The 18,482-nt window shown below is 42.5% G+C and overlaps 1 protein-coding gene across 5 annotated transcripts in view; it reads left to right on the top strand.

Moving 5' to 3' along the window:
• Positions 1 to 18,482, top strand: part of LOC131540594 (serine/threonine-protein kinase PAK 3-like) — a 411,671-nt gene that overhangs the window by 321,947 nt on the left and 71,242 nt on the right. For all 5 annotated transcript variants that reach the window (XM_058775623.1, XM_058775619.1, XM_058775620.1 and 2 more), the window contains 3 exons: positions 5,508 to 5,571; positions 17,217 to 17,265; positions 17,365 to 17,477. In XM_058775623.1, coding sequence (XP_058631606.1) covers positions 5,508 to 5,571; positions 17,217 to 17,265; positions 17,365 to 17,477 — 226 coding nt within the window. The remainder of the gene's footprint in view (positions 1 to 5,507; positions 5,572 to 17,216; positions 17,266 to 17,364; positions 17,478 to 18,482) is intronic.

Below are 18,482 nucleotides of genomic sequence, written 5' to 3'. Positions count from 1 at the left end.
TTGCAAGCAAAGCTGTATCATGGCTCATAACTTTGTGCCAAATTTTACGAGAAGTGTCAAACAAATCAAAAATAACATTTTGCAAATGCAAAATTGCAAAGAATTTAGGTCTTTCACTAAGTACCATACATAATATTGTGAAAAGATTCAGGGAATCCAGAGAAATCATAGTACATTTAGGGCAAGGCAGGAAAACTCAGTTGAATGTGCTTGAACTTTGAGCCCTCAGATGGCATTGCATAAGAAACCGTCATGCTGCGGTGTAAAATATAGCCACATGGGCTCAGGAGTACTTCAGAAAACCAATGTCATTTACCACAGTCCGCTGCTGCATCAAGAAATGCAACTTGCATATCTGTTACTCTAGGAGAAAGCTATACATCAATTCTATGCAGCGATGCTGCCGGGTTCTCTGGGCCAGAACTCATCTCAGATAGTCAAAAAGACAGTGAAAATGTGTGCTGTACTCAGATGATGTACTCCACATTTCAACTTGTTTCCGAGAAAAATGGATTTTGAGTTCTGAGTCCCAAAGACCAAAGGTACCATCCAGACTTTCATTAGCAACAGAGGCTAAAGCAAATGTCTGTCATGGTATGGGGGTGCAGCAAAGCAAACAGCATGGGTGACTGGCATATGTGCGAAGGTACTATTGACATGGAGGCATATACTGGGATTGTACAGAGACATATACTGCCATCAAGATGATGTCTTTCATGGGAAGTCCAGTTATTATATCAAGACAATGCCAGGTCTCATTCTGCATGTGCTACAACAGCATGGTTTCGTAGACAAAGTGAATGTGCTAGACTGGCGAGCAGATCTGTCTCCTATTGAAAAAGTATGGCTCCTCATGAAAAGGAGAATTAGACAACAACAATCACAGACTGCTGAGCATTTGAAGTCTTGTATCAAGCCAGATTGGACAAAAATTTTACTTGCAAAACTTTAACAATTAGGATCCTCAAATCCTAATCAGTTAAACATTGTAATTAAAAGGACTGCTGATGTGACACAGTGTTAAACATGCCTCTATCCCAACTTTTTTGGAGTCTGTTGCAGCCATCAAAATCAAAATTTGTTTATATTTACAAAATACATTTACGTTGGTCAGTGAAAACTTCGGACATCTTTTCTTTGTACTTTTGTCAATTAAATAAAAGTTAAAGAGAATGAACAAATCACAGATTCTTGAATTTATTGCATTTTACAAAATGTCCCAACTTCTTTGAAATTGAAATCAGAATCCTTCTCGACAAAATTTTGTTGCGTCCCTAATTAGTTGTTTTAATCAGATTAGAGAATTGTACTTGCCCCTTCAAAAAAACCACTTGTCCCACACAAGCATTAATATTGAGCTCTGTTACTGTAGGCTATATAAAATTCCACCTGCCAGTGTGGCTAGTGGGAGTGACCGTACACTGCTGAAATCCACCATATATATATATATATATATATATATATATATATATATATATATATATATGTGTGTGTGTATATATGTATATGTATATATATATATATATATATATATATATATATATATATATATATATATATATATATGTATGTATATGTATTTTTTTCTTTTCTATGTTTTATGTTATGTTACAGCCTTATTCCAAAATGGATTAAATTCATTATTTTTCTCAACATTTTACAAACAATACCCCATAATTACAACATGAAAGACATTTGTTTAAAATCTTTGCAAATTTATTAAAAATAAAAAACTAAAAAAATCACATGTCCATAAGTATTCACAGCCTTTGCCATGACACTCAAAATTGAGCTCAGGTGCATCTTGTGATGCAGATCTTTTCACTGATCATGCTTCTGATTTTTCTACAACTTGATTGGAGTACACCTGTGGTAAATTCAGTTGATTGGACATAATTTGGAAAGGCACACAGTTGTGTCTATATAAGGTGCCACAACTAACAGTGCATGTCAAAGCACAAACCAAGCCATGAAGTCCAAGGAATTGTCTGTAGACCTCCAAGACAGGATTGTATCGAGACATAGATTTGGGGAAGGGTACAGATTTTATTTTTTCTTCAGCATTGAAGGTTCACAGAAGCATGTATTCTCTGTGATGGTCACTCTAGTTGAGCTCCATGATCATATACAGATGGGAGAAACCTACAGAAGCATAAACATCACTGCAACACTCCACAGATTTGGGCTTTATGGCAGTGTGGCCAAACTCAATTCTCGCCTCAGTGAATGAAAACACACTTGGAATTTGCAAAAAATAAAAAAGCACCTAAAGGACCCTCAGACTCTGAGAAACCAGATTCCCTTGTCTGATGAACGTCAATTATAAGTATCATATTTGAAGGAAACCAACTCTGCACATCACCTGCAGATTACCATCCCAAAAGTAAAGTGTGCTGGTAGCAGCCTCATGCTGTGGGGCTGTTTTTCAGTGTCAGGGACTGCAGGACTCATCAGAGTAGAAGAAAAGCTCAATGCACCAACATACTGAGATAGCCTTATTGAAAACATAGTCCAGAGCATTCTGAACCTCAGACTGGGCAGAAGATTCACCTTCCAACAGGACAGTGACCCTAAGCACACATCAAGAGTGGCATATAGACAACTCTGAAAATGTATGTCTGCCCCCATCCAACCTGACAGAGCTTGAGAGGTGAAGAGGCGAGGAGAAGAACGGCAGATAATTGCCAAATGATGATGATGAAAGCTTGTCGCATCATACCCAAAAAGATTTGAGGCTGTAATTGGTGCCAAAGGTGCTTCAATAAAGTATTGAGCAAAGGCTGTGAATACTTATGTACATGTGATTTTTATTTATTTATTTTTTTAAATTTGCAAAGATTTCAAACAAATTTCTCTCATGTTCTCATTATGGGGTATTGTTTGTAGAATGAGGAAAATAATTAATTTAATCCATTTTGGAATAGGGCTATAACATAATAAAATGCAGAAAAAGGGAAGCACTGTAAATACTTTCCGGATGCACTATATACTGTATATAATGCATTATGCATTTACTATAATGTTTTAAGAATACCCTTATGATATATTATAAATATGGGCTTCATAGAAAATGCTACCAATTTTTTAATCTAATTAATTACATGATGTGATTAATTAATCGCAAATCAATTACATATAAAATTTGGCTGAGAAATTACTCCCAAAGGATCATTTAAAGTCATTGTTGTGTAAAGCATCAAACAGACATTACAAAAAGTAGCTTCAGCAAGAAATTTTATATTTGATCAAATTTATTACATATACTCTTTTGGACCATGAGGGTGAGTAAATGATGACACAATTGTCATTTTTGAGTGGGTGAACTATACCTTTAATAATTGATTTTATTGATTTTATTATTATTACTATGGAAATATGAAATTATTTATTTAAAGGGTCATGAAACCCCCTGTTTCAGCACTGGTTAGTTATCACTACAGTTAAAAAAAAAAAACCCGCGAAAAAAGTGGGCGTGGTTTATATAAGCCTATACGGTTACACTCACTAAAGGGCTTTCACATTTGAAATTGTTAACCCTGGGTCATCCTAAACCCCGGATAAATGGAATCCTGGGTTATCTGTAATCACGTTTCACACTGTTCATACTATACCTGGGGTTAACTGTTAATCCTGGGTATTTATTAACAGACGTTTCACACTGTACATTCCTAAACCCCGGGTTAACATTCTTATTTGCATATTTGCGGTGTCACTGTCACTGATTGGAAGAACAGCAGGCAACCTGTTTACATGGCTTTTCCCACGTCTTGCCAGTTATTAAAAAAATGTCGCCGCATAGGTCTTTAGTCGTTTTAAACCTCATGAGACACACAAAGGCAAGAAAACAAAGACAAACCTCCTCATCACTCCAGTTCACATGCTTTCCGTCTTTTGACATTTCTTATTTTTCTCTCACTGGCTGCTGTTTACATGACGTGTCGTGTGTTTCCTGTTACTGAAGTGACATGAGCCTCGCTGCTCAATTTCTGATTGACTGTCTGTTGCCAAGCATCCAGCAGCAACAAGCAAACACCGCTCTGTTTCACACTGAACAAACTTAGCTCCACAATGCGGCGATAACCCTAGGTAAAAAGTGGTGCTAACACTGCTTTCAAATTACAGGTGTGAAACGTTTCTTTACCCGGGGTTAAAAGCGGTGTTTAGAACAACGATAACCTGGGGTCAACACAATGTAGATTTTAAACCCGGAAGATGAAAATAGCTTAAAAAAGCTTAAAATTAACTAGTTTTCTCCAACAGTTAAAATTATCGGATGCTAACATTGTCTTCTATGATGTGCAACACAAACACCTCTGCTAAAATCTCAGAAAAAGTAATCTGGGGTTTCATGACCCTTTAATGAAATGATACTCTAAATAATAAACTAAACTGCCAGTAGGTGTCAAAATTTTTTTTCAGTTTAACGCGTTAAAAATATTTAAGGCAATTAACGCAGGGGTGGGGCCTAGGGTTGGTCACCCCACTCATAACTGCTGTTTCTGTCACTTTCACGAAATAAACAACGTGCATGCAATTTCGTCATGATGCTACCAAAAAGGCGATTAAAGCTGCCTTAAAACTGTGCGTGCATGTAGTATATTTTGTATGAGTAACATTTAAGAACATGTCTATGAAATGGTTTTCAATTTTATAGAGAAATCAGTATTGGCATCAGTGCTGGCCTTCAGTCATAAAAAAAAAAGATGCCATTAAACAAATATTACAAAAAATATACTGTCTTTATGTTGTTTGTACATTAATTTGAAGATTGAATGTGAAATTATTGCAATATAAAAGTATATTTAAAAACTTTAATGTTAGGTGGGATTAATCGTGATTAATTTCAGAAAAATGTGCGATTAATTTGTTTTTTGTTTTTTTATAGATTGACAGCACTAATATATATATATATATATATATATATATATATATATATAAGGGTGTAACGATGCAGCGTATTGTGTACCGAACGGTTCATGGGCAAAGTCCAAATGGAAGTGATCATCCCTATCCCCTTGGAGTGGGGACTTTGGAGTGAGCAGGGCACATGAGTTCCATTATGTAGTCGTTTGGAATGCACTTGGCAAACGGAGAGTAATTTCCACATTATCTTCAGCTGGGATGTTCCCGTGACAACGCAGCACGTTGTCCGTCAGCAGATTCGTGGACAATATGCTATGTTCAGCTGGGATGTTCCTGTGATAACGCAGCACGGTGTCTGTCAGCAGATTCGCGGATAACGTGCTGCGTTGTAACGGGAACATCCCAGCTGAAGATAATGAGGAAATTACATCACTCCCTTCACCAAGTGCATTCCAAACGACTACATAATGGCACGCACGTGCCCTGCTCACTCCAAAGTCCCCACTCCAAGGGGATAGGGATGATGACTTCCATTTGGAATTTGCCATGAAAGCTCGGTACACGATACACGTAACGTTACACTAATATATATATATATATATATATATATATATAGTCTTACAGGGCTCTTTTCTTTCTTCCAGGAAGCATTGTTAGCGTTGGTGATCCCAAGAAGAAATACACACGTTTTGAGAAAATAGGACAAGGGTATGTTCATCTACAGCCATCGTTTATGCACCACCCAAACTCACACACTATACCAATCATTTCACATTTTAATGACATAAAGATATGAGAAGATAAAGACCGGTGGAACAGAGAAGAAGAAAAAGAGAAAGGCAGAGGATAGGGATAGGGGTGGGTGTCAGGGTGAAGAAGTGTCAAAAAAGAAATGTCAAAGCAGAAATTAAAATTAAATCCATACATGGCTATTGGCCAGTGAGAGGAGTTTAATGTATTTTGAGTTTATCAGTAGACATCCAGTATTTGCTCAAAATTTTTTTATTTATTTTATTTTTTTATGGGACGCTAAAGGTGATGTTTTCAAGAATGTTTACACTGCTCTTTTCCATAAAAGTAAATAACAACCAGTGACGATCAAGCTCAAAAATGGATTTAAAAAATGCCATAAAATAATCATAAAAGAGCCCATATGTCACCTACACTGAAGGTGTTAATGTATGTTAATGAACTTAAATATGCCTGTCATTTTTATTATTTTCTCAGTAATTGCATTGTAAAATCATTAAGCAAATTAAATAAATTGGTTTATATTTCTTTATAACCCTTGTTCTCCAGCATAAATTATTTCAGACCTGTGCATATTCTTGTCAGTTGCTGGCGATCCCTGTATCCTGAGCAGGGAATACTGTTCCAGGTTCAGTCCAATGGTGTTTTCATGTAGATTTAACTTGAATGCACCTGATCTACCCCATTTTCTATTATTCATGCACCCTGATAATAATCTGTGGCCTAGATTTTTTTTTTCGGCCTTTCCAGTTTTTATATCCTCCATGCAGTAACTGTTAAAAAATATTACCACTTTGTCATGTTTATTTCCTTAGTATTTATTTGGGTAGTTGACATATAACATATCTAATAACATGTTAATTCTAATGTCCGTTAACATTATCAATATCACGATTTTAGATTTAAAATTGACATAAATGTATAAGACAAATGGGTCACACTTTATATTAGGTGGCTTTAACTACTGTGTACTTAACCATTTGATACAATTGACTTATTATTTGCATATGTGTGTATTGTAATTAACATTTATATAAACTGTTAATTGTTAACTTACCTCAAATCATAACCCAAAATCTTACTCCTATTTCTAACCATACCTCAAACTCATTTTCCACAACAACATTTAGTTACACAGTAAATTGTTTACGTATTTAATGGTAGTGTATAGTAGTTAAAGCCACCTAATATAAAGTGTGACCGAAAAAAGGTTCTGCGGCCGCAGCTCAGCCATCGGCACCCAATTTCAGAATCAAAATCAGAAAGAGCTTTATTGCCAAGTATGCTTGTGCATACAAGGAATTTGTTTTAGTCACAAGCTTCCAGTACACAGAGACAACAACAACACACAGACAATACAAATAAGTTGAGAATAAAAATACACATATGTAAATATAAATATGTAAATACAAAAATAAATTGAAAAATAAAATAAATTGTATGTACATTTGTGCTATAGATGATAGAATAGAATATAATAGAATGATATTTAGGGATGTACTCGGATGTAGGTAGTAGCAAATAAATGTAAGGTTATTGCACATACTTTTATTGCACAATGGTGGAACATTTAACTGTTCATAAGGCAGATTGCCTGGGGGAAGAATCTGTTCTTGTGTCTGCCTGTCCTGGTATTTGGGACTCTGTAGCACCGGCCAGATGGCAAAAGTTAAAAAAGGGGATCTCTTGGATGTGAGGGATCCAGAGTGATTTTCTGAGCCATTTTCTTCTTTCTGGATGTATACAGTTCTTGAAGGGTGGGCAGGGGAGCACCAATAATCCTCTACCATTGTCTGTAATCTTCTGGTGTCTGAATTTGTAGCTAAGCCAAACCAGACAATTATTGATGTGCACAGAACAGACTCGATGACGGCTGAGTAGAACTGTTTCAGTAGCTCCTGTGGCAGGTTGAACGTTCTCATCTGGCGAAGGAAGTACAACCTTTGTTGGGCCTTTTTTACAATGGAGTTGATGTGAGTGTCCCACTTCAGGTCCTGGGAGATGGTGGAGCTCAGGAACTTCAATGCCTCCACTGCAGTCACAGTGCTGTCCATGATGGTGAGTGGGGGGAGTGCAGGGGGCTTTCTCCTGAAGTCCACAATCATCTACACTGCTTTGAGCGTGTTGAGCTCCAGGTTCTTAAGACTGCACCAGACAACCAGCTGGTCAACCTCTTGACTGTATGCAGACTCGTCACCATTCTGAATGAGGCTGATAAGTGTGGTGTCATCTGCGAACTTCAGGAGCTTGACAGAGGGGTCTTTAGATGTGCAGTCATTGGTGTACAGGGAGAAAAGCGGTGGGGAGAGGACGCAACCCTGAGGGGCACCAGTGTTGGTGGTGCAGCTGTTTGATATGAATTTCCCCAGTCTCACTAGCTGTTGCCTATCTGTCAGAAAGCTGGTGATCCATTGACAGATTGAGCCAGGGACAAAGAGCTGGGTTAGTTTGGTCTGGAGGAGTGTTGGAATGATGGCACTGAAGGCCGAACTGAAGTCCACAAACAGGATGCTCACATAAGTCCCTGATTTATCCAGATGCTGCAGGATGAAGTGCAGTCCCATGTTGACTACATCATCCACAGACCTGTTTACTCTGTAAGCAAACTGCAGGGGGTCCAGTAAGGGTCCAGTGATGTCCTTCAGATAAGCCAGAACCAGTTTTCAAACGACTTCATGACGACAGACGTTAGAGCCACAGGTCTGTAGTCATTAAGTCCTGTTATCTCGGGTTTCTTTGGGACAGGGATGATGCATTTGAAGCAGGCAGGGACTTCGAACAGCTTCAGTGATATGTTGAAGATCTGTGAAAAGATGGGGGCCAGCTGGTCAGCACGGGTTTTCAGACAGGCTGGTGTGACACCGTCTGGGCCTGGTGCCTTTCTTCTCTTGTTCTTTCTGAAGACCTGACGCACATCATCTTCACTGATCTGAAGTGCAGGAGGGGGGGAGAGGGGGATTGCTGGAGGTGTTAACAGTTGTGTAAAGAGATGGTCAGAACGGGTGTGGGGGGTTTCGAATCTACAATAAAACTCATTTAGGTCTTCAGCAAGTTGTTGCTGTGCTGGGGGATGGTGTCTTGCAGTTGGTGATGGCTTTCAGACCTTTCCACGCTGAAGCTGGGTCGTTGGAAGTGAACTGATCACTGGCGAAGATGTCAGAGTTTTGCTGTAAACCATGGCTTATTATTGTTGAATGTTAAATAAGTCCTGGTACGGATGCATAGAACTTGTCTCCACGAACTTGTCCAGATAATTTTCAGCAGCTTACAAAACACTCCAATCAATGCAGTCGAAACAGGCTTGTAATGCCCGCTCTGTTTCATTAGTCCATCTCTTTACACTCTTTATTACAGGTTTAGCAGATTTAAGTTTTTGCCTGTAGGTCGGTATAAGATGAACCAGGCAGTGGTCAGAGAGTCCTAAAGTTGCCAGTGGGACAGAGTGATATTCATCCTTTATTGTTGTGTAACAGTGATCCAATATATTACTGTCTCTGGAGTGACATGTAACATGCTGTCTGTATTTTGGAAGTTCACAGGAGAGATTTGCTTTATTAAAGTCTCAGAGAATGATAATAACAGAGATCGGATGTTGTTGTTCTGTGTCAGTGATTTGATCAGCGAGTTTCTGTAAGCCAGGCTCACATATGCTTGCGGTGGAATGTAAACACTCACGAGAATGAACTAGCAGAACTCCCGCGGTGAATAGAAAGGCTTATAGTTAATGAAGAGTGCTTCTAGATCGGGGCAGCACATCTTCTTTAAATGTGCCATAGAATGGAAAACTGTATTTACCTTGGCATAGTTAAATAATAACAGTTCTGTACATGGAAATGACATACCGTGAGCCTCAAACACCATAGTTTCCTCCTTCTTATGCAAATCCCGTGAATAAAAAAGACCACTGAAAAATAGGCGAATCAGAACATAACACCGACCGTGACGTAACAGTCGGGGTCACTACGCCCTCAACATTTTCATAACTGTCATGGGGTCGTCGAGGCCAGGGAAACGCGGAGACGTGGAACAAATTACTTTATTGACAAACTACCATGACAATGTAAGACTGAACACAGAGGCGAGGGAACACAGGACTTAAGAACACTGGGAAACGAGATAATTAATGACACAGGGCTGGGGACGAATTAACTAAAACTAGTTTTTGACAAAAACTAGGACAGGAACAGGAATTCCAAATACGGTCACAAGAGGAGGGGAAACACAAGACGCTGAGACACAGTCTGACAGTATTCCCCCCTCCCGTAAAGCGTGTCCCGCGCCGTACAACGTCCAACGAGGAGGGGGGGTGGGCGCTCTGGAGGCCTCAGGGGGCAGAGTACAGGGACGGACGGCCTCCAGGGCGGATCTGTGGACTTGGGAGGCCATGGCGGATCTGGGGACTCGGGGGGCCATGGCGGATCCTGGGACTCGAGGGGCCATGGCGGATCCTGGGGCTCAGGGGGCCATGGCGGATCTGGGCACTCGGGAGGCCATGGCGGAGCAGGAAGCTTGGGTGGCCATGGCGGATCTGCCTCCGAGACCTCGGCCCCAGCCCCCACCTCGGCCTCTACGGCAGGAGCCCTACTAGCCCCCCCCAAAATTTTCTTGGGGAAATTCGGCGTAATTTTAGGCTGGCGTTCAGGGGGAGCGGGCTCTTGGGGGCGCTCTGGCAGCGCGGAGCTAGAGAGACGCCTTCGTGGCGTAGGCACTGGGGGGCACTCTGGCAGTGCGGACTCTTGGCGGCGCTCTGGCAGCGCGGAGATTGGGAGACACCTTCGTAGCGCAGGAACAGGGGGGCGCTCTGGAAGCGTGGACTGTTGGGGGCGCTCTGGGAGCGCTCCCTAGCCCGCTGTCAGAAAGTATGGCAAGCCCGCCGACAGAGAGTATGGCAAGCCCGCCACCCGCGGCTCACCCTCACATGCCACCATCCGTGGCGGTAGCGTGTGAGGGAGGCGGCCGGCGGGCTGGTTCCGACTCGGGACCAGACACTTCCCAGATACCGGTAGACCCCTTCCCTCCAGCATAATCCTGTGGTGTCTGGGAGGTCCACGGGGCGGTGGTATGAGACCCCGAGCCGGAACAGGTGGAGGATGGTCGCGTCGTCCAACGCGACCCCCGCGGCCAATTTGCAAAACTCCCCCGCGAACTCGTAGAATGGGAGATCCAGATGGACAAGGGCAAGGATGGGAGCGGCGACTTCCATTTCTGTTTCGGTTTTGGTTCAGTCTTCTGTCACGGGGTCGTCGAGGCCAGGGAAACGCGGAGACATGGAACAAATTACTTTATTGACAAACTACCAGTAGACGGACATACCAAAATGTAAGACTGAACACAGAGGCGAGGGAACATAGGACTTAAGAACACTGGGAAACGAGATAATTAATGACACAGGGCTGGGGACGAATTAACTAATGACAAAAACTAGGACAAGAACAGGAATTCCAAATACGGTCACAAGAGGAGGGGAAACACAAGACGCTGAGACACAGTCTGACAATAACGTCTACCCACCCATGTTCTAGGCCAGCTGCCAGCCGAACCTACACAGCCGAATCATCAGAAGTTCTGCAGGTATTGTAAAGAAACAAGTGAGGACAACAGCCGAAATGGCAGATCATGGAAAGAAATGTTATGTTCCAGGCTGTGCAATGGGTGTGAAGTGCAGGGATGGGTTGGTGTCTGTATTTAGAAAGGCACGGAAAGCAAATAACGCGTTCTAATAAAATAACGCGAGCCACTAAAGGGACATGGTAAGCTTGTTAGCAGTAGTCTGTTGCAGTACAGTACATAAGATTTCACTTACCACATAAACAGAGTAAGGAGAGATGACTGAGGATGATGGCGAAAGATTTACAGATCTTGAGCACCACTGACAAGCATCTGATCTTGTAAAATGTGTGGTAAATACTGCCACTCCATAGTATAAACCGAGTACGTGCGATCACGAATCTTGAAAGCAAAAGTGAAACTATAGCGCGATTAACCGATCGTTCAAAAGCAGTTTCAATGCCCTGCGTATTAATAGCGGCTCCCTGATGCCCACATTTTATATACAGTATAATTACCCGACGATATAACTGCGAGAGAAAGTATTGAAATATATATTTTACTCCCTGTGTTTCCTTCCTGCTGTGAGCTACTGAAATGAGCCACACTGTGAAACCAATCAGAGCAGAGCTCATTATTATTCATGACCCCTCCAAATAAGCCAATAACAAACCATTTCATTCTAGGGAGAAATCCAAGGGTTATAAATTAACATGTAAAACCGTTTCTGGAGATTTTTTGCCCTTACCTAAGCCACATAACTTCAAAGTAGATATCAGAGAATAATTTAAAATACTGTATCAATGCATTCTATGGCACCTTTAACACTTTTAATGTCTGTGCACCACTTTTCATTGATGTAAAAGCATGTCGATTTCAACGCTGATTCTACGCCACGGTCCACTCTAAACTGCTGGAAGCCCGGCAAATGTAATGCGCTGTCCGGTATGGTGTCATTCACCTAGGTTTCCGTGAAACACATAGCAGCAGAGTTTTAAAAATCCTTGTTTATCCGGGAGAGCAGAAGAAGTTTGTCCATTTGTTGGGTAGAGAGCGGATATTCAGCAGATGGATGCTGGCAGCACCGTTCAAAATTCGCGGCGGCTCGCTTCCCCCGTCTGCGCATCCTAAAGTGTTTGAACAGCCCCGCTGCTCCACCAACTACAATGTTCTGCAAAACAGCTGAATAATCGAAATCCAGTAGTTGTTTGGTGTATTCTGCTGAATGTTCAGCAGTTCATCCCTTGTAAAACTGATCGTGTTTGAAAAAAAAAAAAAAAAACAGGAAAAACTAACAAAAACAGTAAAACAACTGAAGAGCCAAACTCTGAGGCGACCGTGTACAGCACCATCTTGTTCGTTTTTATTGATTGTTTTATTGATTTATTTAATTCTTTTTTTTTTTTTTTATTGATTGATTGCCTTTTCTTGTTTATTTTCAATGGTCCTGTGGTGTAACAAATGCGTGTGTTAAAATAAATAAATAAATATTACTAAAGAGGTGATCTGAGAGCATAAAAAAAAAAGGCAGCGGCTATTTGCACAAAAGATGCTATTTACACTAAGTGTAAATAGCATATTTGGTTTCACTTTATTTTGATGGTCCCTTTAACACATTCTGTTGACTATAAGTAACGTTGCACCTACATATTGTCAGTCCTGTCTTGTGTGTCCCCTCCTCTCGTGCCCATATTTGGTCTTCCTGTTCCTGTCTTTATGAGTTCATTAGTTTCCAGCCGTGTGTGATTGTTCCCCACCTGTTTCAGTTCTCCTCGTTTGATTTCGTTCTGTTTATAAGCCCTGTGTTTCCCTGTCTCCAGGTCTGTTGTTAATTGTTATTCTGGTGAATGTAAGTCCTGCTTTCCTTTGTTCCTGAGTTATAATAAAGTCTGTGTTTGGAGAAACTCCTGGTCCCCGCGTTTCCCTGGCTCCAGCAGGACCGTGACACATATACAATAACTCTCATTAGAGTGTTAGTACAGTATAAGTAGACTGGTAGGGTTAGGGATATAATAAGTTGACATGTACTTGCAAAGTTACTTATAGTCAGTAGATTATCTGTTGGGAGACTATCACTATAAAGAGTTAGCAGATGTTAATCAAACAGCCTACTAATACTCTACTGAGAGTTTGTTGACACGTAAGTGCAAAGTTACTTATTGTCAACAAAATGTTCAAAAGGGACCATCAAAATAAAGTGTTATTGCATATTTTCTTAGCGATATATACTACTTACACTAAGTGCAAATAGCAAGTCAAGTCATCTTTATTTATATAGCGCTTTTAACAATACAGATTGTGTCAAAGCACTTAACAGTATCAGATTGGAGGATAGAGTGTCAGTAATGTATAATGATAAAATTAAAAACTCAATTTTCAGTTAAAGGCATTTCATTATTGAATTCAGAGATGTCATTGTCTAGCTCAGTTTAGTTTAAATAGTATCTGTGCAACCAAATCGACGATAATTGCTAGAAATTAAGTGTCCCCAACTGAGCACGCCAGAGGCGACAGCGGCAAGGAACCAAAACTCCCTCTGTGACAGAATGGAGAAAAAAAACCTTGGGAGAAACCAGGCTCAGTCGGGAGGCCAGTTCTCCTCTGGCCAGACGAAACCCGCAGTTCAATTCCAACCGCAGCCATGTCAGATTGGGTAAAGGGCTTATCTGATTCCCGTGGTCTTGTCCCGATGGACCATTTTAATTTATGATTTAACGTATTTGTTATATTTGTGTTTTATTCACTATTTTAAGTTTTTCATTTATATGATTTATTAATTTGCTATAATTGTAATGTATAGTTTAATGCATTTATTGTTTCTCTGTGTATTTTTATAATATATATTTGTTTGTTTATTATCATTTAAATTTATGTCTCAGGGGCTCTCCGCTGACGATCAGGGCTGCAGACATCATCTCTTGGTGCTGATCCACCATCTGGTCAGATACGGACTGAGAAACAGAATAAGAAAGAAACAGACAAATATTAGTGTAGATGACATTCTTCTTACGATGTAACAAGTACATTGTGTGTTATGGGGAGTGTTCCCAGTTCCGGTTGATCTAATTAATGCAGCCTAACAATCCTTTAACGGACTTGAATAATAGAAGTGTATTAGTGTGTTATGTGTACGCCAGGATAAAGAGATGTGTCTTTAATCTAGATTTAAACTGACAGAGTGTGTCTGCCTCCCGAACAGTGTTAGGTAGATTGTTCCAGAGTTTGGGTGCTAAATAGGAAAAGGATCTGCCGCCTGCAGTCGATTTTGATATTCTAGGTATTATCAAATGGCCAGGGTTTTGAGAACGCTAATTAACACCTCTGTTTTCTCAGAATTTAGCAGTAAGAAATTACTCGTCATCCAGTTTTTTATATCGACTATTCCGTTAGTTTCTAAATTTGGTATGTTTCACCAGGCCGCAAAGAAATATAGAGCTGAGTATCATCAGCATAACAGTGAAAGCTAACACTATGTCTCCTGATAATATCTCCCAAGGATAACATGTAAAGCGTGAAAAGTAACGGCCCTAGTACTGAGCTTTGAGGTACTCCATACTGCACTTGTGGTTGATATGATGCCTCTTCATCAGTGTTGGGAACGTTACTTTAAAAAAGTAATTAGTTATAGGGCCAGGTCCGTGCGCTGGAGGGGGACCTGGGGACTGAGGCAGCACCGGCGGGATGGGGACCCAGGGCAGAACTCGCGGCCACACCAGCGGTGTGTGTAGAGCTGCCACCCCGTAGCGGGCAATGGCTGGCTCCACCTCCTTGGGAGCCTTGTGAGCGGGCACCACCGCCGGAAGGACCGAAGCGGACACCGCCGCCTCGGGAAGGCCTGAGACGAGCCCCGCACCCTTGGAGACAAACCCAACGGACACCGCCGCCTCGGAAACCTTGTGTCCGGACACCGCCTCCTCGGGAACCTTGTGTGCGGACACCGCTGCCTCGGGAGGACCGCGAGCGGACACCGCCGCCTCGGGAACCTTGTGTGCGGACACCGCCACCTCGGGAGGATCGTGAGCGGACACCGCCGCCTCGGGAGCCCGGTGTGCGGACACCGCCGCCTCGGGAACCTTGTGTGCGGACACCGCCACCTCGGGAGGATCGTGAGCGGACACCGCCGCCTGAGCCCGGTGTGCGGACACCGCCTGGAACCTTGTGTGCGGACACCGCCACCTCGGGAGGATCGTGAGCGGACACCGCCGCCTCGGGAGCCCGGTGTGCGGACACCGCCGCCTGAACCTTGTGTGCGGACACCGCCACCTCGGGAGGATCGTGAGCGGACACCGCCTCGGGAACCTTGTGTGCGGACACCGCCGCTGAACCTTGTGTGCGGACACCGCCTGGAGGATCGTGAGCGGACACCGCAGCCGCGGGAACCTTGTGTGCGGACACCGCCTCGGGGATCCTGTGAGGATCGTGAGCGGCCACCGCCACCTCAGGAACCTTGTGAGCGGCCACCGCCGTTTCGGGACGATCGTGAACGGCTACCGCCGCCTCGGGAACCTTGTGAGCGGACACTGCCGCCTCGGAAGAACTGTGAGCGGACACCGCCGCCTCGAGAGGTTCGTGAGCGGGCACCGCCGCCTCGGAGGAACTGTGAGCGGGCACCGCCGCTTCGGGGATCCTGTGAGGATCGTGAGCGGCCACCGCCGCCTCAGGAACCTTGTGAGCGGCCACCGCCATTTCGGGACGATCGTGAACGGTTACCGCCGCCTCGGGAACCTTGTGAGCAGATAACCGCCGCCTCGGAGGAACTGTGAGCGGGCACCGCCGCCTCGAGAGGTTCGTGAGCGGGCACCGCCGCCTCGAGAGGTTCGTGAGCGGGCACCGCCGCCTCGGAGGAACTGTGAGCGGGCACCGCCGCTTCGGGAGCTTTGTGAGCGGGCACCGCCGCCTTGAGAGAATCGTGAGCGGGCACCGCCGCCTCAGGAGCTTTGTGAGCGGGCACCGCCGCCTCGAGAGGATCGTGAGCGGGCACCGCCGCCTCAGGAGCTTTGTGAGCGGGCACCGCCGCCTCGAGAGGATCGTGAGCGGGCACCGCCGCTTCGGGAGCTTTGTGTGCGGGCACCGTGAGCGTGAGCGGCCACCGCCTACTACCTTTTCTAGTATCTTTGACAGAAAAGGGAGATTTGAGATTGGTCTGTAATTAACTAGATCTTTGGGGTCAAGTTGTGTTTTTTTTAATGCAAAACTTAATACAAGCCAATTTGAAGGTTTTGGAGACATATCCTAATGACAATGATGAATTAATAATAGCCAAAAGAGGATCTATGACTTCTGGAAGCAGCTCTTTTAGTAGTTTAGATGGAATAGGGTCTAACATACATGTTGTTGGTTTAGATGATTTAACAAGTTTATACAATTTTTCCTCTCCTACAGTAGAGAATGAGTGGAATTGTTCCTCAGGGGATCTATAGTGCACTATCTGATGCGATACTGTAGCTGACGGCTGCATGGTTACAATTTTATCTCTGATAATATCGATCTTGGAAGTAAAGTAGTTCATCAAGTCATTACTGCTGTGCTGTTGGGAAATACCAACACCTGTTGATGCTTTATTTTTCGTTAGGACAATAAAGCCCTCCCTACACCTACCCTAACCCTACCCAATACTTTATTTTCAATGTGATTATTTCCTTAATTTTTATTGAAAATAAATGCCTTTCCGATGCGATATGAGATTTGAAAAGGGAGAAAAAAAGTTTGGCAAAAGGCGGGTTCCAACTCAGGTCAATCGCGTCAAAAAGCATGCGCCTTACCATCTACGTCACTGAAACTGTTGTTAAACAAGCATCTTTTTTCAGTGTTGACTATCCCAATCACACGTTGGTTGGCGGAGTTAGTGTAAATAGCCTCTGCCAACAAGGCAGGCTATTTGCACTTAGTGTAAATAGACACTCTGTTTAAAAAAAAAAAAGTTAATTGCTAAATTAAATGCTAAAAAAATAATTTAATCCAGTGCTACCCCTATTGGTCACTCATTCATGTATGAGTCACTATAATTCATTTGTACAATTTACAAGTTTTCACCTGCTTCTTTGCTGTGTTTTTAGGGCATCTGGGACAGTATACACAGCTATCGACATTGCCACAGGACAAGAGGTAAACCAGATTATGTTTCAATTTTAAGAAAGCCAAATCCACATTAACAATATTGGCCTCCTTTCCTTTGCTGACGTCTGTTCCTTTTACTTTGTTCAGGTGGCAATCAAACAGATGAATCTGCAGCAGCAGCCAAAGAAAGAGCTCATTATTAACGAGATCCTTGTGATGAGGGAAAACAAAAACCCCAATATAGTCAACTACCTGGACAGGTACAATCTTCAATCTTAAAATATATTAACTGATCAATTTACATTTCCAAACATTCATTTTGCCATTAATTGTAATAATGCAGTGAGATTTTTGTTTGCACAAGGAATCTGACAACAGCCAGTGCACCACACAGAGAGCTGGGGCCGTATGCATAAAGCCGTTCAGAGTAACATTTTAGTCCTAAGTGTGTCAAAATTCTAAGAATTACGTAATTTTACTCTTATTCCTAGACTTAAGAATAAGGTATCAGCACCTAAATTATTTAAGAGAGCTGAAGAGGTCTCCTAACCTAGTTAGGAGTAACAAGATGGCAGCAAAGAGGAGACAAACACTTTCCAGCGAAGATATGACATATTGCAGTTATATGATGACATGGAGTTGATAAAACGATACAAAATTGATTGTCAAGATCAACAAATCTTTTTTTTTTTTTTTTTAACTGACTAACTAAGTAATGATAATAATAATAATATTCCAGTCAACAAGTCAATGCTCTAACTGGAGAAATTAAAGTAGTAATTAAATTTTTTTTGGCTGGAGAATTGGAAAAATGCAGCAATGCACCGGTGATGACACTGTAAGCAGGGTCTTACATATGTTACGTCAGAAACGAGGATACAATATGCAAGTAAAAACTCTTTATTTATAGTCAAAATAGATGATGATGATGATGATGATGATAGATCCGGGTGATGCAGGCGGTGGCACAGGGACTTTGATGGTCAGACGCGGAGTGATGGATGAAGTGCAGCGTGCTCTGATGATGAATGACGTGATCCAGACATGAAACGTATCCAACAAGAAGTGAAACCGGAACACAGGAACTCAAGACGGGACACGAGGCACGGAAACAGGAACAGACAACCTAGAGACTTCATGCAACGATCTGACAAAGGAGATGAGAAGGTGGTAAGTATTTATAGGAGGTGAGATGAGTGGCAGCTGGTGATGAAGAGTGATTGCAGCTGGATACTGATCAACCGTAACGATCCGGACACACCCAC

Source organism: Onychostoma macrolepis, chromosome 05 (genome assembly GCF_012432095.1).
Source record: "Onychostoma macrolepis isolate SWU-2019 chromosome 05, ASM1243209v1, whole genome shotgun sequence".
Lineage (NCBI taxonomy): Eukaryota > Metazoa > Chordata > Actinopteri > Cypriniformes > Cyprinidae > Onychostoma > Onychostoma macrolepis.
Note: the sequence above shows the minus strand (reverse complement) of the source record. Positions and strands in the feature narration are given on the sequence as shown.